The 25,202-nt window shown below is 37.4% G+C and overlaps 1 protein-coding gene across 3 annotated transcripts in view; it reads right to left on the bottom strand.

The window, feature by feature from the left end:
- triob (trio Rho guanine nucleotide exchange factor b) overlaps positions 1–25,202 on the bottom strand; it is a 110,795-nt gene that overhangs the window by 61,183 nt on the left and 24,410 nt on the right. For 2 of the 3 annotated variants that reach the window (XM_024267200.2, XM_024267198.2), the window contains exons 3-5: positions 6,463–6,537; positions 4,928–5,042; positions 1,948–2,140 (exon numbers count right to left, since the gene is read on the bottom strand). In XM_024267200.2, coding sequence (XP_024122968.1) covers positions 1,948–2,140; positions 4,928–5,042; positions 6,463–6,537 — 383 coding nt within the window. Of the gene's footprint in view, positions 1–1,947; positions 2,141–2,295; positions 2,463–4,927; positions 5,043–6,462; positions 6,538–25,202 lie in introns of those variants that run through there. The other variant, XM_024267199.2, reaches the window with a different exon arrangement.

Below are 25,202 nucleotides of genomic sequence, written 5' to 3'. Positions count from 1 at the left end.
CTGTAAACTCCAAAATAGCCTAAATTTCCTGTGAACCAAATTATAAAAAAATGTTAGCCTGCTCATAAAATAGAAACTAAATTCTAAATCAGCCTAAAAAAAACCCAGTAGATAACAAATTAGCCAAAAACGTTAGCATGTTGCTAAAATATTAGCTAAACTCAAAATTGTTTGAAAATTACTATATAAGATTAAAACATAGCCCATGGATATATTTAAATACTTGTTGCTAATCTACTTAAATACTGAATCTGAAGACTTTCTTTTTCATTTCCTATGGGGCATATTTTGCTCAAAATTTCAAAAACTAAAGTTTATAAATACCAAAAGTAATGTCCTGAACGAGCTGAACATTTTGATACCAAGATTGCTGAAATCGCTGAAAGTGTGATTGAGTTTTTACGTGCCAAAAACATATGGAAAGGAGCAGAAGAATCATTATCTCATTTGGTTAAAAGGACGTAGCAAAAATACATGATGGTACTAATATTTTCTTGTAAATTGTAAAAACTGCAAATTTTAACATTAATAAATGAAACATTAGCAGTCTAGAAAGACTGCTGTGAAAGATTAACACTACCTGAGCTCATGCTTATTTCTTTCCAAGTCTTGAATTTGCAGCCAGTCTAAAGCTATGTTCATACTGGCCTAAACAACGGGTGTTCAAGCGGCCACTTCAAATACAAACTCCATCCACACATAGCTACACAAGTTTCTTGGACTTCTTTTGGGCTTCAAATGCAAAAAATGTGCAGTCACTGCAAGTTTAACTAATTGGAACTTTGACTAATTAGGGATTCGGATTTGATAGTGATGCATGGATTAAGTCCATTCATGGTTGGCCGGTTAAAAATTGATCAAGGAGGAGAAATTAATCTTTGCAGTTTGTGTTTGGCCGAAATTATATGACTTCAAGACAGTCAAATATGGGAATAGAGCTTTGAAAGAAGAACACATTTGCACCACTTTGACATTAGATTAAAATTTGGATTAAACCACTGATTATATAGTGAACTGGACTGAGTCAGTGTGACGTCCCCCATAGAAAATTACTTTTTTCTGGTTCTGAAGTCAATTCAGTCAAAGCAGCCATGTTGGAACCAGACGTCATCAGTAAGAGTGATTGGTCAGAGTCGGTCTGAGTCAGCATTTCTATTGGCCACTCCTCTCTCTACTCAGGAGTGAGCATGTTGGTAGACCACACCCTTTCCACGGAAAATGGGCTCAAAAGAATCTGTCAATCAACAGGTTTGTGACACCACCTACTTTCATTAAGGCATCTGATTGGCCAGTTTATAACTTGCAGTAAAGCAAAAATATTGTGGAAAAAAATATGATTACCAAGAACATGTTAAAAAGATATAGCAGAGAAAAAGTAGTTATTTTGACGAAAATATTGACTGAGTAATTATTGCTTATTTCTCAATAGAGGTCTGTGGTATTTTTGCTTTTTGGGATACTTGGGGTACTCCTGTTTGGAACGTCAAAGGGGGAGGGGTCACTCAGTCCAGTCCTCATATACAGTCAATGGGCTCAGCACACGTTCGAGAATGCATGTTTACTGCCTCGTGTGAACGTAGCGTAGGAGCAGCTATGACCTTGGTTTCACTGCACCTGTCTTAGATGCAGAACTTTTGGAACGACTCATTTCTCAGAGCCGAACAAACCAGAGCTGAGATAAAAGTTTTTTTTTTTTTTTGCCATGTCCTATATATCCCGTCTCCATAGTAACTGGGTCGGGACTAAATATACCGGCTACACATACCCGCATGGGACAGAATCTTCACTGTCACAGAGCAACAGTCCAATTAAAGTACAGCTAACAGCTTTGTTAAACTGAGCAGAATTCCTGTCAGAGAAAAAAGCCGTAAATAAAAGTTTGTATGCAAAAAAAAAAAAAAAAAAAAAAACGAAAAAAACTGTCTTAGAAATAGAGAAAACACTCACTTCAAATTCAAACTTGGAACTGCCAAAGTTGGTCCTCTGTTTCTGCCAGAAGTTGTCTGGTTTGATGATGAGGGCAACGTGGATACAGGAAGGAAAAGACTCCTGCAGGATTTTCAGCAACGGTTTGATGCTGTCCCATTTAGAACCACGCATGTCCACGATGACGGTGAAGCCATGTCTGGCCACCTCCTCACTGCAAAGAAGAAGTCAGATGTGTCATTCTAATATTTATAGACAGATAGATGTGCTAGAGCTGTAAACTTAAGGGCTCTTCTCCTCCATGGCAATTAAGAGAGGTAAAAGAAGAGCCGAACACATGAAAGCCTTAAGCTTATCGCCGTCACTTACCAGGAGTGGTGCTGCCGTAAACCTCCATAAAAGGTTGTTTCTCTGTATTAAAGCTTTAATCTGAACGCGTCTAGCTAGGAGATGGGAACGGACACAAGCTCTCCTGCTCTATCTCTGCTCTGACCTCACTTACTGAAAACAGATTGGCGGACGAATGGTGCAGAAAAACAGAACGGAGAGAGGAGGGAGAGGAGAGCAAGGGAGGGAGTCTGAGCTGAAAGAGGAGAGGGGCACAGAAACTGAGAAGTACCAAGGCAGAAATATTTAGACTAGAAATATAAAAACAAGGTTAAAGAGAACAAGCTGGATTTTGGGACTCTTTTTGGAGCCTCAAGCGTCGTAAATACAGTTTGTCAACATTGAGGACAACTTTGAAGCCTCATTGCTTTTTCTAGAAAGCTAAACTTTTCATTTAAGTAGCACATACTGAGCCAAGACTAGTTTAAGCGGTAATGAACCAAGTTTTTTTTATTAAAAGTACAAAAAAAAGTACCACAAAATGGACCAATACACATATTATAACTTAAGTATTTGTTTTTTGTACGTTTACACAGAATTCTTAAAGACCCTCTCCAATGAAAATCGCTTTTTAGAAAATAGAGGACATATTTTTAAGAAAATTAAGCTTAAAATTGCATTACTCAGTAGTAAAAAAAATTGTTGTGAATCAGACACAATAATGCAGTTTGAAAAAACTTGTAGATGTGAAGTAGAATCTCCACTCCATTCTAACGCACCCAATATTGCTCGCCATTGTTGTTGCATCATTGATTTTGGTTTGGGTGTAGAGGGGATTTAAGCTAGCGGGAGAGCGCGTAAAAAGATGGATGATGGGAAGTGGGGGGGGGGGGGTTTACTCTGCACCAACGGCCTCACCCAAAACTTAAAGGAAAATTTCTAATGAACTACTTCCGCTCTGCTGTAACTATGTCATAAGAAATGACAAATTTCACAACTTTGGCTAAAAACGGCATAATCATATTTAAATGACCACTAGGAACACTTAAAAAAAAATGACAAAACAATTGTAAAGATCATGATTAAGTAAGCTATTTTTTTGTATAAAAGTTTGCTTATTCCCACTTTCTTTAAGCCATAAAAAAGCTTGAAATAAACTAATTAATAATTTAAAATGGAGGTGTTCCATAAAGTATTTCATATAATTTTTTTTTACTTTTTTTTTTGAGATCACAAACTGTAAACACAATGGCGGTATTTAAAGAAGCAAAACACCAACATATTATGCATAAAAATTTAGAATCAGAAGTAAACCGAGACAACTTATTTAAAATATTCTCATATATACATTTTACTTTTTTATTCAAGATTTTGCAATCCTCTGCTTTAGCTATGTAATATTTTGTAGAACGTCAAATTAAATACTCTAATTGGATCCAATCGTGTTCAGAGCTTAATATCCCACAGAGTTTGAAAGGTTTTTGCAGGTGAAAGCATTCATGTTTTGAGTAACGATTGCATCAAAAGGTTTTGTTTCTGCCTTGAACATTTGAAGAGCAGTGAAACATCCTGTTTCTGATCTGGACAACCTCTCCCTTCCAGACAAATCGGAACGCCGCTGTGAGAACGAGAAAGGATCACAGCATCTGCACCGTTTTAGCAAGGGCAGCGCTGATACGGGAGGCAGCAAAACATGAGAATGGATACCGCCCTCCAAGCTAATCACTACTGACTCCAAGCAGGACAGCCCGGAGCGATGTTTTCCAGGTATTTCTAGGGGAAAAAGCAGTGGGGGGCGGCGAACACCAAATCCAAACTAAAACCATTGCAGGAGCACCTTGTGGTCTTGGATTTTGTTTCTCGGTTTTTCAAATCCATCCAAGGTGGGAAAGTTCACAGAAAAAAAACAATATGGTGTGTTTGTTATGGGTCTGAGAGAAAGAGGGTGGAGAAGTCTGTTTCAAATCAAGGGGAAAAGGTTAATTTCTTTGAAACCCTTATCCTTCGTAAGTGCAACACCAACAAAGATGGAGCTCAGTGTTTGGCCATTTTGAAGAAGGTTAAGGGGATGTACAAAATGAAGAAAGGGGAGTTTGCCTTTTCACATCACTCTTTTACTGCATTAAAGTTCACATCACAATTGGTAAGAGAACCTTCTGTTACCTCAACAATGAGTTTTAAGAGATCATTTTAGTACCAGATTATTGATTTTAACCACTGAAGTCTCATTTTAACCCTTATGGGGTCCAGATGACCCTACCCTTGGTTTGATGTGTGATAACTCCCATGACAAGGGTGGACAAAGGTGAATTGGTTTTGATGTCTGCCAGATGACCCCACTTTTAATGTAAACATGCCTAAGGTAGCAGAAGGGTTACACCAAATGAAGCCCACAAGACCATCAAATGTCACCAGCTCATGCACAGGAGAGCTGTTCTTTTACTTGGCTTTAAATAGAATATAGGCATCTTGAGTGTAGACCTCAAAATTAGACTGTTATAAAAACACTAAATGGAGGAATTTAGTTTCCAAGAATGCACCTGGTTTTGGTTTTAACAAAAAAAAACAAATGACCCCTTTAACATCTATGTGCTCCTGATGGATCACCTATGTTGAGTGGGAACAAGAGAAATAAAATCTCTACTCTTTGGTCTGTAGACGTCAGTGCACGTACCTTGGAATAGTAGCCAAATATGCTACAAGCCTACGCAGGTCCTCGGGTCGTATTCTGTCATGGTTGCTCCGTGCTGGAAAAGTGAGAATTGGACCTCCACGTCTGTCTCTGCCACCTTTTGGATGGAAATGAAATGGCGTTACACTACACGATGTAACTATTGGCGAAATTCAGTCTTTTCTGTTTTAAATAAAAGACAAAAATCTACATTTGAAGAACGTAAACCCAGGGAAAATATTAGAAAGCATGTTGTAGAAAAGTGAATTTTCATTTGGTCTCTCATAAACACATGGACTGTTCATGACTCTTGTAAGTCAAAGTGAAGATCAGGAGTTAAATGAGTCATAGTGATAAAACACAAGATAAAATATTAGTCCTACTTCTCGTAAAAAAACACAACATTTACAAAAAAGCAATCTCAAAATAATTATTTTCCAAGAAGTGATTAAATCTATTAGCTAAAATCTATACTCTTAAACAAGTCAATGTAAACAAACAGAGAAATGCGTTTTGGGCTACTACGTTCAATACTCTAGCGTTCTAGAATTTTCACAACTCTACGGCCAATGAACAGGCATGCAAGTTAAATTTGGTAGTGACATTTGGATGTTGTCCCCTTTAATTCACAGAAACCGTAGAAATTAATAATTTGCTTTTGTGGCCAGACAGAATTGTATGAGATATGACAACAGTTATATAACAATAATATACCATTATAACAATTTTTTCATATATCAGAATATTGACATTGAGCTGTGAAATAGAGATGTAAAAAAAAAAAACTGTAGCAAGATTTGCCAGATTTACACCACTGTCGCATTTTGCACCAAGCCTCTTCCATCTCTTCCAACTGTAGGTGGTAGACAAGCGCAAGTATTGGTAGTGACAGTCCAGTGTGAGCACCATATGCTAAACGCATATTCAAGAACATGCTAAACATCCTCTGTGTGAACTTTGCATTAAGCTATGTAAACACAGTCCCATGTAACGGGCATTTAAGTATCCACTTCCAATGAAAAATCAGTGCAAACGCACGTGATGGGTTTCAACACTTAAAACCCTGGCGTTAACACAAGTTTATGTAGGTACAAATACAAAATACGTGGCCATTAAATGCATTCTGCAAGTTAAACTAGGTCACATTTTGACTACCAGTAATTAGGGACTTGGTTGTGGTGGCAACCCATTTAATTCATGGAAGTACCAACTGTTTGAAAATTGATCATGCAAGATAGATTAATATTTGCGGTTTGTGCCTGGGCGGAATTATATTGTACCAATATATCGGAATAGAGTTGTGAAAGAAAAAGCCTGAAGCAAGATCTGCAATATCTGTGAAACTTGTTATTTGCAAAGCCTCTTCCAACTGTAGGTTGAGAAAAGAAGCCCCTCCCTGCTTTTCCAGTGTGAACATCATTCACGCTATAGAATCCGCATTGAGCCAATGGTCTGTACATAGCTTTCTTCTCACTGAAAGCATGCTTAACGTTGACTTCATTTTCAGTAAAACATCAAGGATGGCTGCTGATACTGACCTGAAAGAAAGGCGACCTTCTCTTTTAGGATGGGAAGCACATCAATGGCTTTCAAATCCTCGTTGCGATGAAACCCTGAAACACACACATACACCCAGAAGTAGTGAGCAGAGACAAGTGACCTTGTTTTCAGATCATCTGTCAAGATGTATTTCTGTTATCCTTTTTTGTTTCACTGTCATCGAGTTCAAGAGCAGAAAAAGGCATAGTTGCAAACACAAAACAAAGACATGATAATGAATTTAAAAAGGGTTTTTTGGGGGTTAAAAGGCCAAGGTTGTATGCATAATGACAATAAAATGTAACAACTAGTCTCTTTGCCCACGCATCCATTATTGTGTTACATTTCAATAAACAAACAAAAATTGAAATATTAAAATGCTGCACCTAGTGGAATTATTAAATATTACACACAAAGGTTGAAAATGAAGGATTAATGTTGATATCTAGACTAATAGGATTTTTTGTTCTGAACGTGGATTTTCCAACAAGGTTTTGTCCCATCTGCTGTAATTAAACATCAACACTAGGATTCTCAAAACTTTCACACTTATATGAGGGCAACCTCAAACAAACACATTCTGTCCCAACTCTCTTAAAACAGGCTATTTTTCTTATTAAAAAGGATAGTACGAGTTAATCATTAATAGAGATCCTGAAAGTTCTGACCAGTAATCACACAATGTCATGACAACATTCATCACTGTAGTAAAGGCCTATGACCTATATAGTATGTAATGAAAACTTAATGAAAACTTAAAATAAAAACACATTTTAGAGTGAATCACAAGAAAAGCAAAATCTTTAAAACAAAGATAAAAGCAGTTCCTGCATATATATTTTCTCTCTGCTTGCCTCCCTTTAATTAAGATCTGGTGCTGGCAATTACTTTCAGATGTCACATAATTAGTTCAATTACGTGCACCTGTGTGCAATCTAAGTGTCAAAAGAAGTCCGTAAATTCTTGCTGCTGTCGGAGTTTGCTCAAGGGAGATCACATGACTCTTGTTTTTAGCCTCTTTTCACCGGCTACCTGTTAAATTCAGGTTACAAGGAGGTCTATTTTTAACCACTGGATCTTGCTTACAGTTGACTAAGTTTCACATCCGGAGTGTCGATGCTGCAGGTGTGATTTAAAAGAAATGAAACTAAAGGCTACTTGTTTTGGTCATATTTTAATAATTTAATACTTCTGTTGTTTAATGTGTTGTTTTAAAATTAACTATGTTTTCTCTTTAAATTTTTATATATATATTTCTTTTATTGTCTAATTCTTATCCAAAATAATGCATTTTTTAAGCTTTCTAAAAAAGTCAAATCTAAAACAACTTGTAAAATGTTTTTTTTTTTTTTTTATTTCAACAAGAAAGTATGAAGCAGTAAATCCTACAGGGGTCTTCCTTTGGATTCACTCTTTCAGAAAAAAAGCTTGAAAATGGCTAGCATTTTGGATTTTTCTGGTAGCTAAAAACATGTAAGCCACAAGAAAAGTCCAAGATTTTAAAATATAATATCATGTATTTAATATACATATAAGAGTATTCAGTAGGTACCCCTCAAGTTTAAGGAGTGCATTTTGTTCATGAACAGTCTATGTTGTTGAGACTGGGGCAATAGACATTTAATATTTTTGTAACAGTTTGGCTGCCATTGAAGATTTTTCTCATGACTAATGTGTTTTTCGGAAAGCAAGTCAGCTATTTTTTTTTCTTTCTTGCGGCTAAATTGCTTTTATGAAAACACGTTAGCCATTTTTTTTTTTCTGTTTTGTAGCTAATGTACTTTTCTAAAAGGACATTAGCCATTTTTTTTTCTCATGGCTTGCTTTTCAGAAAGCATGTTAGCCATGAGAAAAGTCCATTAGCCATGAGAAAAATCTAAATATTTAATTATTCATTTTGGATTTTTCGTGTGGCTAACATGCTTTCAGAAAAACACTAAAATCCAAAATAGTTGCCATTATTTGACTTTTTTATGGCTAACATGCTTTTTTTGTAAGCGGGAATTCCAAGGTATGTGGTGCTTGTACCACATAATGCATGATTTGTCTGAAATATCAACCTTACTGGTTATGCTAGTAGAATGACACTACAAAGAAGTCAACGCAGTAAGGACCTCCAATCTTCACCACAGAGGCAGGAGTGTCTGTCCGCAGACCTTCGCAGTTCTCAAAGCTGGATTTTATGCAGGAGTAACCAGAAAAAAATCAAACACTGCAAGAAAGCCACATGAAAGCACATTTAAAGTTTGCTTAAAGTCATCTGGAAAGCAGGCCTGTAATAGCACATGATGCCGACAGACAAAAAAGTATTTCAGCAGCCCGTCTTTCCATTCTGAGGTGAAGGTTCATATGGAAATGACAGCATTGAGTTCAGTTAAGTTCAACAATTGCTTCCAATCCTGGAAGAGCTAAGTCAATGCTAACTTTAAAACTGAGTTCTGCAAATGCAAAAATGCAGAGGCGGAGCTGGAACATTTTATGTAGGGGAGCAGGAGGGGGGCAGAAGACTCTGGAAGGGTGGCAATTTAGAACAGCAGAATGGAAGGCCGATGCAAATGAAAGGATCAAAAATGTGTATTTCAAACAGTTTTGTAGGTATTATTAAAATTATTTCAGAAGTTCATTTACTAATATTAGCTCAAAACCTGGGGGAGACAAGTGGGAGTGAAGCTTTTTGCTAGGAGGCAGCTGCCCCCTTTTGTCCCTCGTAGCTCCGCCACTGTTAAATGCTACAGCGTACATAATAGTTATACTTTTAACTACAAATAAAAATTATGGAGAAGTAGTAGTGAAACCAGCATGTTCCCACAAGCACAAATAAACCAAACATGTTCCTCTTACTATCATCTGGAATACTAAATTCTATAGTTAGAATATAGCACGTCTTAACCTTTAACCTCTTGAGGCCTATTGATGCAAATACACATCAAACCGTATTGTCTCCAAACTTAGCTTAATTTACCATCTACTTGAAAGCAAAACAGTAAGTACAATTTCTTTTTTTTTGTTGGAAATAAATTAGGCGTCAAAGGGTTAAATATTTGAAATAATAAAATGTGGATCACTTTTGTTGTATCATCTGATATCCTTCAGGCTCAGAATGCTCCAATATATGATAAAACACATGACAAAGAGCTGAAATAAATCACGGGGAAAACAAAAAGTATGCAAAAAGTACAGTAAGGTAGAGAGGAAAACTTTCACAGATAAACAAATATTTTAAGAATAAAATAAACACCCAAAAAACTTCTACAGAGGACCTGGACTGACAATGACTGGACGAAACAGCCTATTATGACCGTAAAAACAAATTTTCTCCTTTTCTTTTTATAAGTGGTGGAGTTTTCTACCTTCTCGCCTGTTATTATCAATGACTTTACACACTGTTGTGACTGTCTGTTATCCCATCTCCTTGTCTGCATCTCATCCACATGAAGATAGGTGATAAAAAAGACTGAGAACTGTCAGGAAAAAGTCTGTGTTTTCAGAAAACATCAGCACCACAGGACAAAGAAAGTACCAATGATCCTTGTGTGTTTCGAGTGTGTGTACGTAAGTGTGTTTTTCCTATAAAGTATGCCCAGACACATTCCTAACAGCGGTGGTTTATATAAGATACTGACTCTGGCTCACATCCAGTGCTGACCTCTGTTAAACTGCTGCAGCCAAGCTTAAACTGTAGCCCCGGCTGCACCTTTTTATTTTTTTGAACACGACAAACCACGACTGTGCAGATTGTGCACAGGACTGCGGTAAGCGGGGAACAGATGGGAATGTCATGTATGTCAGCATCTTAATGCTGGAAAATAATGTTTTTATAAGAATGCTAATATTCAAGAAACGATAATGCATAACCATCATAAATAAGAAGCAGTCTGCTGAATAACAGCATATCTGAGCACAAAGACTTTCCTCAATTTAGGAAATGTAAATGTGCTGCGAAAAAAGAAAAAAAAAATGGTAGAACATAGCAAAGACACAGACAGAAAAAAACAGTGATTCATGAAACCCTCTCGTCGCCTCTTGCTGAACACACTTGCACCCCAGACACACACAACCGATCTCTTCTCACCACCACACATGCCTTCATTTACAAGTCTGCCAAGCATGAAATAAAGCTTTTCAATCCCCGACTGCTTGTTCATAATAACACAGTCATGATGACGACAATCCATTTAACTGTCAGTTTTCACTCAGTGCCATGCCAAATGAGGCAACATTTTTTTTTAAAGAATCTTATTCATTCAATGAAAATTGAGTTTTACGTCCAAAATTCTGTAATGGGTAAAAGCAGAAAGATTGATTGAAGGTATAACAAGAAAAGAGGAAATTACAGCACATTTGTTAGAGAAACCATTTGGTTAAAGAAAGAAATATTTAAAACATACTTCTGTGCTTAGAAGACAAACACACACAATGAAGTCTCGTTTCCTTAGCATTGGGAAATCCTCATATATGTTAAAATCAAGCTAGCAAATCAAGCTAGCAGACTTTAGCTTTATGTGCTAGACTGATCTCTACTTTTATGGATCCATTATTGATCTATTAAGCTTAGATCAATTTAGAATGATTTATTTATTTTATCAACCAAGGTCTGCAACAAAGGTTTGAAAGAGTGGATGACCTTCTAGGCTGCATGGCATGAGATAAACTTGTGATATGTGATATCAGTGATCAATATTGCAATGATGACATAAATTATCCAATAATTAAACATTTAGCAAAAAAAAAAAAAAACTTGTACATCATTTCCATTTGACTGCCACTGTTTCATTTATATAAAAGTTAACATACCCTTGTCTACACATCTACGCATCTAACTTAAAAGGGCTTCATCTGATTGGTCAAATTCAAGGACACTTTCATTTGCTAAAAATACTCCAATCTGCTATAAGATTGTCCTATTAAGCGTGTAAGCATTTAAGGTAACCATTTGGCACAGTTTATGCCTTGTTTTGCACAGGCTGATATGACGATAAGTTTGCTATTTCTTGTCCACGCCTCATGAGTAGTTTCAATGACTATTTTCATCATCATTTAACAGTTTCTCAAAAGTTCAAACAAAAACAAGATGCACAGTTCATCTAACCACAGCTTTTAGTTTGCTGAAATAAACATTTACAGTACATTAACATGGCTGTTGTTTCTTGTGTGAGCAGATAATCCAGAGGTAAAGACATAAGATTCATCTTAAATTTAATTTCAGTATACAGAATAACTCTGGCTGCACTGTGCAGACAAGAAAAGCTCCATGTTTGGTTTGATTACTTTTCACCATGCTTGATTTCAAAGTAGCCCTTTGAATCCCCCCCCCCCACCCCTCCATGCTGTGAGAGCAACTGAGTACACAGCATTTTCATTGCTGTTACTCTGCACGATAAAAAAAAAAATCAAACAGCAAGAGCGGCACAGATTCACTGTGTAACTCCAGATGGATTGTGTCTTGAAAAGATCAGTTCACATTAAAGTGCGTCAGAGGCGTGGAAACTCATTTCCCTTTGGCCTCCTGACTTCAAGCTTGTGACACTTGCAGATTTCAGCATGACAGAACAGAATGCGTTTAGTGACTTATAGCCAAAAATCGTTGACCTCAAAAGAAAAAAGACTTTCGATTTTTTATGATTTAAGTGTGATGTGTAGCAGATGTCTTTCTTTAGAAGCTTTCGCTTAGGTGGCAAAATTCAACCAATTTTGGTAGACCCAAACATTGTAACCCCAACTTGTAATCCAGTATGAACTACAAGAACATAGCTCCATGGTGTGTGCACAGAGCTAGAACACATGGCTTCAGGTCACCAGGCCAATCCCGTTTATTCCAATCCTTTATACCACAGACTAGACTGTACGTGGCGCATCTGTGCTTCTTGGCAGGCCAATCCTTTGGCTTATAACCTCATAACCTCAAACCCTTTCCAATTACACCCTGCCTGTAGTGTAGTGGAACAGATCAGTCCTGGTACCATAATACTGCCGAAGTCCTAAAGTGCAATTGCTCTGGCTGATGTTCAGGCTGTCTCAGCACAAATATGGTGCTTATACCGGATTGCTGTGGTATAAAGAAGGGATTCAGAGCATTCGGTGCTTCTGCTGTTTTTCAACATTTGACCTGCTCGCAGTATTCTAGATCATTTATGTTGAACTTTATTACATGTTTGAGTAAGACAATGTCTGCTTCAAAGTTTAGGGTCTTTCGTTTGATAGTGATGGATTTCAGATGTTCTTTGAAATATCTTCTGAAGCTCACTATAAAAAACTCATTCAAGAGAAGATGTGGTGCTACCATTCATACCAGGCATGTGACATGCGTTCTTGAACGTTCTTTAAGCATATGGTGTTTACACTGTACGAGCAGGTAGGGGTGTCCTCTTCTTTTTTTATTGTTATTCTGATATATGAAAGACTTTGTGTCATTTGTACAAACCACAATTATTATTTCTTTTCCATGACCAATTTTTAAACAGTTCCATGAATTACCATATTTTCCGCACTATAAGGCGCACTTACAAGCCCAAAATTTTTTCAAAAAAAACGTCCGTGCAACTAATAATCTGTCTTCCAAGTGGAAAAATCTGTAAAATGTTCTTGTGCAACTTTGGGAAATCTCCGCTCAATTGACTGTCAGACCATTTCTCACTGACAGCGTGATCATCCAACAAGTGCTTGGATGATCACGCTGTGAGCATTTTGAGGGACACAGGCGGGTCACAGATAGTGATTCTGGCAAGTTGTGCTTCTGGGAAACAATGTGGATGGCGGTAAAGTTTACAATATCTAAAGTTACTGAAAAAACCCATCTTAAGTGCAACAAACACATAAAAATCTCCAAGCATTTCAGAGCGCAACCTTTACCTGGCCTATGCCTACAGTCCCGAAAGCATGCGGGTGATTTATTGCTGAACAACCACCTGGCAATGAAACTCCAAACACAATGAGTGGGAAACGGCATGTTAGATTATGGAATTATGCAGCTGTTTAATTCAAACACCAAAGATTGATTTAAAAATATAAAAAGTGGTTTGTTAATAGTGGAATACAATTTAACTAAACTCACTGTTGTGAGTTATGGTGTGCCTTGTGTATGAGTTAAGAACAGAAATAGACCCCCTAATTGAGACTGCGCCTTATATTAAGGCGCCCCCTGTGGTGCAGAAAATACGGTAAAAGAGAAACCATTCATACGTCACTACCAATCCAACTCCCTAATTAGTCAAAGCTCAACCTGGTTAAACTTTCAATTTGTGTTCAATAAGTAAGGGATAATACCCAATGAAGTCCCTCAGCTCTATATGAATGAACTCTACTCATATATGCAGTTTTAGCAGCTAACTTTTCTTTAACCGTTCTGGTATCGCCTGTCCGTCCTGGGATGGGATCTCTCCCTCATGTGGGAATCCCTAAGGTTTCTTCTTTTTTTCCTGACTCAGGTTTTTTTAGGAGTTTTTCCTTACCGCGAGGGAGGGTCTAAGGACAGGGATGACCGTTCTTTATAGTCTGTTTAGTTTTTACCTATTGTGCATATTTTATGACTCCATCTGTGCATCTGTTAAAACTACAGGCATGAAGCCCAATGAGGCAAATTGAATTTGTGATATTGGGCTATATAAATAAAATTGAATTGAATTGAATTGAATAATGAGAAATTAGCGCACGACGCAGAGGCCTGAACCGTTCGACGAGTAGCAGCAGCCAATCAGAATCGAGTATTCACCTAGACTGTGGTATAAATGTGCATTTTGTACGTAGAGCCTAAAAACAGTCAAACACAACTTGCATTAGGGTTGGGATTCACTGGGTGTCTCATGATACGATGTGATACGCGATATATGGCTCACGATGTCGATATCGCGATACTGGTAAAAATCATCACTAATAACTCAAATTACATAGAAAATCACATATTTTTGAGGAAAATACATCCCCATTTATTTATTTTGTGCAACAAATAATAAATGCTTTTGTGCAACACTGCTAAAATCAGTAATACTATGTCTTTAACAAGTATTAACACCAATTGAATTGGAATTATCTGTAAAATTCAGTGTTAAAAATAGTAAACATGAACAGCAGTGCCACATATTAGTGCAAAATTGTTTTGTATGAATTTGTGTTAATGTATTAATTCAAGTAGCTGCCAGGCACATTGGTGGTCATGACAGTCAATCTTACCATCAACCTCCAAAGAATGACAAATATAACTTTTTACAGCCTCTTCAAGCAAAAATAAAAGATTGATACTTGGTGAGAACCCATCAAGAATCAGTAACAGGACTAAATATCACAATATATTGCAATATTGATATTTTAGCACACCCCGAACTTGCATAGCAACAATTTCGAACGCAGAAGCCTGAAACGTGCACATATGTACGTTTACATAGGAATTTCATAGCTTGAAAACCCACGACTCTGATACATTTGTTATTGTCCAGCATAGTTGGGATCAACTTGTCCTAACTTGGATTGCCTCGGATTGTGGGAACATTCTGAGTTCAGTGAAAACGCCAAAGCGGACACATCCAGGAGGTCAAAAACTGCTTGTTCAATGTTTTGCTAAACTTTGAAACATCCCCACTTCCCTCCTTTCTCTTTGCTGAAGCAGCTGATATTTGCATTCAGCTACTCTCCATGTTCATGTATATTTATTGCTTTAGTTATTTCTATCACGTAAATGTAAATATCAGATTGAACGTGTTTTTGCTAACATGCATGCCAATTCCAGGCTGTTTATTTGTGCACGTGTTCCACTCCGAGGAGCAGATTGTCTGAAAGCTTGGGAGTAGCCCCCCCTCCAAGACAGACGGGTGAGTAACTTCAGAAAATTTGTGCTTAAACCTTAAGAGAATCCAGACATACAGAATGACACACAACGGATCCTTGAGGGGGATTTACTTCTGACAACACATAGTCAATTTATCACTCAGAGAAACACAAACAATAGTTTCTCACTGCATTTTCTTTATGCTCTAGTAGACATAAACACCACAAACTGTGTCTGGTAATTTGTTTGCTGTAGAAAAGTCTTCATTCAGTCATTCATGGGAGATCAGCTATCCGAAATCAAACATGTTACGGACTTCTTATGCTAACAAAAGGGCACTGCTTGGTTTTTATGCTTTAACTGATTCTTTATTTGACAAAATTACTCAACTATTTAGCTTTAAAACCAAAGCTAGAAACTCCATGAATTTTTCTTTTTTTTTCCAAACCAACAATCCACAACGTCTTGATTTCTGTTTGGACTCCCTGATGCAACATTAGGCCTCATTCATGCATACCATGTCAATTTGAGTGCAAGAATCCTGTGACATAAATTTCCGTAGCCTTCATCAGTCTGCCAGGCTCCACTGGGCTGTGTGGCTGACAATGTGCAGGACATTGATTTCCAACTGTGTGGAATAAGCTCGGAAGGAAAACACGCTTACTCACAGATATGCACAAGCAGTAATCGCTAGGGCCAAACTGTAACAGGGTACAAAAATGGAGGAGGATTTGGAATTTTATTTTAAAGAGAGTCAGGTTTTTCCACACTGGCACCACCCGAACTATAAAAGACTGTAGACTGTATTATTTCTTTCTCTTCCGTACGTGTTTTAGACTGTAAAAAACTCAAACAGACTTTCAACCATTTCTGCAATATTGGTATCAACATGTTCAGGACATTAATATGACTGACTAATTTGGCTAATTTTAAGTTTAGAATTTAAAATCTAATAATGTTTTTTGGGCTATTGTTGAGTTTAGTTAATATTTTAGCACCATTTCTAACATTTTTGGCTAATTTGGCATCTAATGGAATTTATTGGGCAAATTCTGAGTTAAGCTAGTATTTAAGGAAGATACTATTTGGCTAATTTGGCAAATACTGAGGTTTTTGGGCCTAATTCCGAGTCAAGTTAATATTTTAGCAAGATGCTAGCTTTTTTGAGCCAATTTGACATCTATTGGGGTTTTGAGCAAATTCTAAGTTCATACCTTTTATGCATTTTTACATTTTTAGAATTTTTTTATCTTTGAAGAAATTCTTCAACTTCTTTGTGCACATTCTGTAGTTTCTACATTAAGGTATGTCAAGGGGAAAAAAAGGACGAAAGCTTAAAACGGGGGGTTCCGGTCGAGGACTTCCGACCTATGATTTTGGGCGCAAATAATGTTTTTTTAGCGTCCAGCTCCTGCAGGGGGAGGGGCTTCCAGCTATTAATTTTCGAGAGCCACATTTTTTCTCTGTGGCCAGATTCTCTTGGAAACAAGAGCAACAGCAACGATTTGTCGTCCAAAACTAACTGCTCTTTTTTCCTCTCTTTATCAATGTTCAGTCCATTTCTCAAAAGATACAATTCACATGAATTCAAAGATTTTTTAGCAACTGTTTCTCACACAAAAGAGACACTCAGCAGGCTCAGCTCCACTCTTTCCCACTTCTGTGACCTTCATCCGGGTCTGGCAGGGGGCCTAGGGACTGTGGTCAGCTCAACTTTCATCACGTTTCTTATATTGTTGTTGTTAAAGTGCGGCTTAAAGCAAAAATAACACTTTGCTCCCACCGCAGCCCCTAGACCTGGATGTAACCCCCAAGTACAACAAAGGAAGGGATGGGAAAAAAGCGCTTTGAATAAACGCCAAAGATGTAAGCAAATTCCAGGCTACGATGGAGAGCTAAATGTTTGGTGAGTAATCTGTCTGAAGACGCTTGATTCATCCATTCGTTACACGAGCTGGGAAGTTGAGCGTTCGAGTTTCAGTTTTAATAAACTGGCAAATTTTGACGTTTAACATTCTTCCTAAAGACAAAGTCGCTTTAGGTTTTATTTTTCTCTGTCTAATTCTCTTCATTTCAACTTGTTCCAGTATCATCTGTTCTCGCCGCTCAAACTTAAAATCCTGTTTCAACACATTTTCACCAACAGCAGACCCTCTAAAGACAAATGAGCAAAGTACGAACTCTGACCAAAATATGTCATATTAATTTACAACAGAAACACGACATAACAAAAAAAGCTTCAAAACTGCAGCACTAAATAAGCATACATGCATCTAAATATATCCTGCTGATTAGCAGCTCAGTGAAAGAACAACTCTTGGTACAAGAAGCAGACTGGCCCTGCAGATGACTTCCAAACACAGAAGAGTGTGTGAACAGAGCAGCTAAAGAGGTAAAGAAAACAGTCAGCACTGAGGATTTGTGGGGTTTGCATTGGAAGAGTTCCCTCCAAGTTCTAGTGAAATGTTGGGCTCACATCTGTCTGGTCAATGTGCCCAAAACCTGCAGGGATGATACGGAGGAATGTGTGTACCTGATTCATTTTTAATTAGTTTATGCCAAAAGTAAACCACGAAAAATCGCAGGAACTCCACTACATCTGTTTCCATATTCCTTTCACAACTCACCGAGTCTGAATAACAACTTCATCTCAGGGTTTTGCTCCAAAATACATACTTTACTTTGTTCATGTCATCTTCAGTCTACGTTCTGTTGGACGATGAAATGTTTAAAATTTGATCATCTTTTAATCTGTTTTAAAAGTGTTCCCAGTCGTCTTAATTATGATTTTGCTGTTTTTAGGCAAATTCAAAAAGTGTGTGTCATTCATAAGGACATAGTTTCTGCAGAGCAGCAGTAGCTCATTAGAAAGTCTCCTCCAAGTTGTGGGTGGGATAGTCAGCGCAGAGTGAGCCCGCCCCTACTTCCTGTCATCCATATATTAAGGTTAATTTACATCCGTAAAAAGCGACAAGTACACAATTTCCATTGGAGTGGGTCTTTAACGTCTCGTTTCGTCGTCTACTGGCAACTGTTTTACTGCTAAGCCCTTTTTTTACCTCAAAACAAAACATGATTAACACATTTTCAACTTTAAGAGCAACACATGCTGAACTCATTGACGTAAAGGAGCACTAAAATGGTGAATTACTCATATATCTGCATATGTTTTCACCAGACAGCTCTTATACATTGAAGTCATTTTATCAAGTTTTATTCTGGTGACTATTTTTTTTTTACTAAAGACTTCAACCTGTTTCTGAGAAAAAAACAGAAGTTACTCTTCTACATCAAGACTAGCTCAAATGCAGCAGGAAGGCTTCTTTTTTAACTTTTACTGTAATAAATAGTTTTCAAGAATTATTCAAGAATTTCCATAGAATGAATCCTACCATCTGAGACTCATAGAGACGTCATAGAAATAAATAGCAGGCAATTGCAACTTTCAGTTTTTTCCAGTTATTTTTAAATTCACTTTCCGCTTGCTGTGATGACATTTTTCTATTAACAGTTTTGACAAATAATGCCATTTCCTCCAACTGACCCAGACCAGAACTTCTCCTCTACACCTGCATGTATTATTGTCTCAAGCACAAACTTTTGAGCCTCAACAAGAAGAAAAAACTTGAGTTTTAACAAAAATACTCTCTGTAATGAATACGCTTGAGATTTCAGCCAACATTTGCCTTATTTTTCAATGCTTCGAACAGGTCTCAGCGATGTTAAAGAATGAGGTCAGTGTTCTGACTTACTTGAAGTATCTGGCCTGCAGTTTACTCTTTAACCAGAAACCTGTTTTTCCCTGACATTCAATACCTAAAGGTGATGCAACTCCAAACTACTCCATACTCTATTTTTTAAATGTTTTTTGGCTGCACAACATAAGCGATCCACATACTGTGAGAGAAAATCCAAGTGAGATTTTTAACAAAAATCTGAACTTTCTTTTCATTGTGTTTCATAAAAAATGAGCTTAAAGACGACAAGAGTGTAAAAAATTGCTTCTAAATCAGTTTAAAGGCAATCATGGAAGATATGAAATGATGACTCATTGTATTAACTCACAAATGACGGAGCACAATATCGCAGAAATAAAAACATAATGTAATTTTCTTAGCAATGGCTTTTTGGTTCATTCTATGTATCATTCTAACTTTCTAAAACAAAAGTGTGAAGCACATGGAATTGCATTTACCATTTTTCTTTTCTTAGCTGACTTTGTTCTCAATAGTTTATTTAGATTAAGAAATAAGATGAGTGTATACATAAGAAGGAGTAGAGTTTATAATGATCTTCTTAATGACTTTTCCATCCTCCATTCCCAAACCAAAATTATAGGTATTTGAAATGTTCTAACTACAGGGCACAGCTCAACAGACTACTAATAAAGCAGCTATACAGCTCCCAGATGAAAACAGCTGTAGTTTAATTTACATTTGCATTTACAAAGCAGGGATTCATGGCAGTTATGCAGTTTTAGTGGCTGCTGCTTTCCCCCAGGTAGAGGAGTCATCTGGCAAACAATGGGAAAACCAGTGAACTATACACAGTATTTTAACATGGGATAAAAACTACAAAAAGGATTATTATTCTCACAAGATTTTTTTCTGAATGGACAAGTTCTAGTAGTCAACAAAAAAAACTTTTAATAAAGTATATATACTATTTTGGAGATGATTGCTGTCATTTTGAGAAATCTTATTTTATGTGCACAATTTAGTATGTAATGCAAACAAGCATTTTGTGGCCACAAATTAGCATTTAATGCCAACAATTTAGAATTTTGTGGCCATAAATGCAAATTTTGTTCAAATAAATTTGACATTTTTGGCCATATTTTGTATAAAGTGCAAATACATTTTAATTTAGTGTAAACTAATTAGAATCTTGTGGCACAAAAAATGTGAGTTTATGGCCACAATTAGCACTTAGTATCCACAAATTAGCATTTAATACAAGGAATTTATAATTTAGTGGCCAAAAATGAGCATTTTGTGCATACAAATTAGCATTTAATGCAAAAAAATTATAATTTTCTGGAAGCAAATTGGCATTTGTGGCCAAAAATCACCATTTAATGCCAATAATGCCAATAATTTATCATTTTGCGGCCACAAATGAGGATTTTGTTCGAACAAATTAGAATTTTTTGGCCAAAAATATTTAAGTGCGAAAAATTACCATTTAGTGCAAACAAATTACAATCTTCTGGCAACAAATTAGCACTTTGTGGCCATAAATTGGCACTTAGGTTCCCTGAATTTAGCATTCAATGCAAACAATTTATAATTTTGTGGCAACAAATAAGTATTTTGTGGCCACAAATGAGCATTTGGTGCTCATGATTAGCATTTAATGCAAGCAATTTACAATTTTATGGACTCAAATTAGTATTTAATGCAAACAATGTATAATTTTGTGGCTACAAATTAGCATTTTGTGTAAACAATTAGAATTTTATGGCAACAGATTAAAATCTTGTTGCCACAAATTAGCACTGAGTGCAAACCAATTAGGATCTTATGGCAACAAATTGGGACTTAATGCAAATAATTTGGAAAATGGTGTCAACAAATCAGCATTTTGTTCAAACAAACTAGAATTTTCTGGCTAGCAAATAAAATTTTGCTGCCACAAATGACCGTTTAGTACAAACCAATTAGAATTTTGTGGCCACAAATAAGTATTTAAAGCAAACAACGCATAATTTTGTGGCAATATTATTATTTTTGGCCAGAAAGTGAGTCAGTTCTTACACTTTTTGCATTAAATACCAATTTGCGTCCACAGTATACAAATACATTGCTATTTTGGAGCCACAAAACACTAAATTTCGGCCACAAACTTTTAATTTGAAGCAACAACTAATGTTTTTAGCCTGGCCAGGACTCTGTAGCCTTTTGTTAGCCAAAAGGCTAACAAGGAGTTCAAGTATGCCATTGAGTGCTAAAACAAGAATGTATTACAAAAGTACACAAAATCCTGAGTGTGCACGAATGAGCTCCAAACTTCAAAACATGAAAACAGTCTCTGGGTAACTTAGATCATCTGCATTCACCAACAGTCTTGTATATAAATTAAAACTACATTCGAGGAATTTCCAGGGATCAACATAACGAAAACCCTACCTGATAATCTAATAAGGATTTTCCCAGCCTGGGCCTGCTGCCAGCAGTGGTTATTCAGCACCACCATTATTAACCGGTAAGACCAGTAACACACCTGTTCAACGGAGCCTTAAGCCTTAGGTTTTACAGCAGCTTTAACTCTAATAGCTCTACTACCAGTGTAGCAGGCAAAAAGCCATAACATGCACTGGTTAACACCCCATCACCCACTCAGCTACAGAGGCCCAAAAGGGCTGCCAGCTCCTCTCGTCCTCCTCAAATGGCTTCGTTTTTGTGTAGTGTCCTCATATTAACCTCCCTCCCCAAAACGAGATTATAGAAGCACATGCTGCTTTGCATTTAACGGTTTCTCCCATCCCTGTCACCCAGCCATATACTCACATGGGAAAAAAAAGTTAAGCTTTTTAAACAGTTGTCGTTGGTGGATTTGTGTGGGAAATAGGCTTTAATAACGATTGGTTGTAATCTTCTCTCTAATGCCCCTGTTGGTGGCTGCGAGATTTGGCATCGAGCCATCTACAGACTCTTTGGTCAAATGTTTTACTACTTCACTTTTCAATTTGAAAAATGATTACAGGTACTTTAGGAGTGTAAGAGTCTCTTGTCCTTAGTCACCGATAATTTTGTTTAAAGGGCTCCTTAATAAAAGGGAGCCCCCATGAAAGCCTAAAATTAGAGATTGAATTTGAACCAGTTTTTCAAAAAACTGTATTTCAGAAATTTAGAATAATGGAAAAATTTGTCTATGAACCTTTAATGCATGTTTCCATCAGTAAACCTCAAATGGCAAGGTATTGAGATCAAATTTTCTCTGTTGTGTACATTTGGTTAAAAAACTTAAGTCCCTTAATTAAACCTATTATGGATCATATTACATTATTTTTTACAAAACAAATATCTAAAAAAAAAAATGTTTCAAAGTCATTAATTTTCCCCCCAGTTTGCAGCTGGTACCTACCATGACCATTTGTTGCTTCCGCTATCAGCCGACCCTTCTTGACCCTCAGAAATTGCATATAGTGTAAGTATAAGAGCAATCTCAGATCAGCCATCTTCAGACGAAACTCCAACAACAACTCAGAGTCTTCTCAGACTGTGCGCTAAAAGTGCTGCGTGTCCATTTATATGCAGTCCAGGTCATGCATATCTGTCTAATCCTGCTGGAATAAATAACCAGGAAGGATTGTCACCTCTCTGAAAGTAAAAGTCAGGTGGAGTCGGCTGACATCAACAGGTATGTGCCAAAAGATACTTCAGATCCATGGGCTGATATCCAGAAAAATAGTATTTTAACAATAATAAGAATTAATAAAGTTTAGCTTGGCTGCACATTGGTGTAGTGGTTAGCAACTGGTCCAAATCCTGGCTGAGTCCTTTCTGTATTTTGTATGGTCTCCTCATGGATGTGTGGGCTTTTTCAAGCCCCTCTGGCTACCTCTGAAAGTATGTTCACACCGGTTACGACAACTTGTGTTCAAGTGGTCCCTTTCAATGAAGAGTCTATGTAAACCCATGGGGTCCCAGGGGTTTCCAGAACTCTCGCATTCACGTGTCGCTATGCACGTTTTTAAGTCTGGTTATGGGAACTACATACAAAATAGGCATTCATTGATCATGCACTGGAAGTTCCACCAGTTGAACTTTTTGACTTCTAAATCACAAAAATGCTGAACTGTGATGAACTAGGGACTCAGATTTGGTAGTGTCGTGTGGGTAGCGTTCTTTTCATGACACGGACGTGTTACAACTGTTGTAAACATGATCACGAAGGAGACATTAATATATGCCTTTTTCTGCCTGGTTGGAATTATATGACACCAAGTCTTTCAAATATCGGAATTTAGCTGTGAAAGAAAAAGTGAGATTTGTACCAATTTGACTCTTTGCACCAAGCCTCTAGCACAGAGTTCTCAAACTCAATTTACCCTGGGGCCACTGAAGGCAGAGTCTTGCTGAAACTGGGTCATGTGTGGTTCAATTTGTACCAAAAACATGTTTTGGCCTCCACTGTCTATATCTTTGGTCCATTGTCTATGTCTACTGATCAAGTTTATTGATCATTTGTTCACGTATTTGTACGTACCAAGCAATATCCTCTGCATGTCCAGTGAAATGACAGAAGCTAACAATAGCAACTGTTGTTAAGGACTTTTTTTATGAACCGATCCAACGACAATAGCAAATGCAACGTTTTAGGCATAAAGCAAACTGAAACATCACAACGCGATCATCAAAGAACCGTGGACATGCAGAACACATTGCTTAATAGACAATGAACTTCTAAATAAAGGCGGGGCTGCAAATGACCCACGAGCCGCCAGTTTGTTTGGTGATGATCCAGTATGCACAACACAACCTGGATTTGCATTCATGAAACCACAAGTAGCGCATTCTTATAAGAGTTGCACATTCCTAGTGTGAATGTACCTTTACTGTCTACAAACATGATTCAAAGGTTCTTTGATTAATACTAGTTGGGAATGTGAAAGTGCTTGTATGTCTCTGTGTGGCCCTGCGATGGACTATAAAAACATCCAAGGTTTGGCTGGGATATGCTTGAGCAACCTTGTGACCTCAAAAGAGATTTAGCAGGTTGGGAAAATGGATGGATGGAAGTTTAACCTTGAAGATAAAAGGACTTTGCATAATTATGGGTCAAAAGGTCACTTAGCACCAATAAAATCTCTCCAGCACAAGAGCCTCTCAGCTCCTTTCTGTTTGCTCAACTGCTGGACAAGACAAGTTAGAATAAAAAAGGACATGCCACTGTGCCAATACCAAACCTAAAAGGAAACAGAACTTTGCTAATGGGTGTATTGACCAGAAGCAGTGTGATCAAACACAAGGGTTTACTGTTATGTAAAACAGCGCCTGCGTGTTATTAAATGTACTGTTTCCATGGCAAACTCTGAATGCGAGACGGACTAGAGTAGCGAAGAAGAAAACAAGTTCCTTTCAGGGCATAACATCCACTGGCATCTCTCTGTGCACAAATGTATACAGTTCAGACTCATTGGGCAGCCAGCTGAACTGCATCAACACATCAATGAAGCAGAGAGGAGGACGCTTTGTACGGCTACAGGAAGGCCATTGAACAGCCCGCTGAGACCAAACCCGCCCTATTGTCCCACTAAACAGCAAAACGCAGTCGATAAACTAAAGCAGACCAAATAACACTTCACAGGCAGACACAAAGAAGGAGAGGGTGGATGCTTCCGCAGGCCACTGCCTTTCTAACTGCCTCCAAACAAAAGCAGGGAGAAAATGAAAGAGGAAACGCAGAAAGGAAACGTGCCCAAGACCATGAGGTGTCAACTGTTCCCTATTGAACATTGGAGGCAGGCGGGACTTTATCTGACATTATTAGACAGTTGCAGAAAGAGGTGATAAGAAAGGTCTGCCTTTGTCCACTTGTTTCATGAGAAACTTTAAGAAAGAAAGACAAACAGAGGCAACAAGGATAAGTAGGCCAAAAATGATGCTGTTTGTTTAACTCTTTTTTTTTCCAAATTAACAAAGGTAAAATAAGGAGTATAAGCCTTCTATTCCTGAATATGATGACAATTATGCTCTTCACAAGCTCGGTTACCGCCCCATGTGCCAAAGTGTCCCTAGGCAAGACACTCATTGCTTGTAGGTTGGCGCCAGTGTTAGTATGTGTGTGAATAGGACTATGACTTTAAAGCACTATGGGCCTTCTAAGAAAGTAGTAAAGTGCTATATAATTGGACACTAATTTTCACCAATTAGGAAGAGCCAAATGTTGCAGTTTTCCCAAAAACCAACCAAACAAAAACAATTTTGGCCCCCTGTGCGATTGACTTTGACACCCTGCACCAGGGGCTAGTTCCAG

The sequence above is a fragment of the Oryzias melastigma genome, linkage group LG16 (genome assembly GCF_002922805.2).
Source record: "Oryzias melastigma strain HK-1 linkage group LG16, ASM292280v2, whole genome shotgun sequence".
NCBI classification, from domain to species: Eukaryota; Metazoa; Chordata; class Actinopteri; order Beloniformes; family Adrianichthyidae; genus Oryzias; species Oryzias melastigma.
This window is presented reverse-complemented; position numbering and strand designations above follow the sequence as displayed.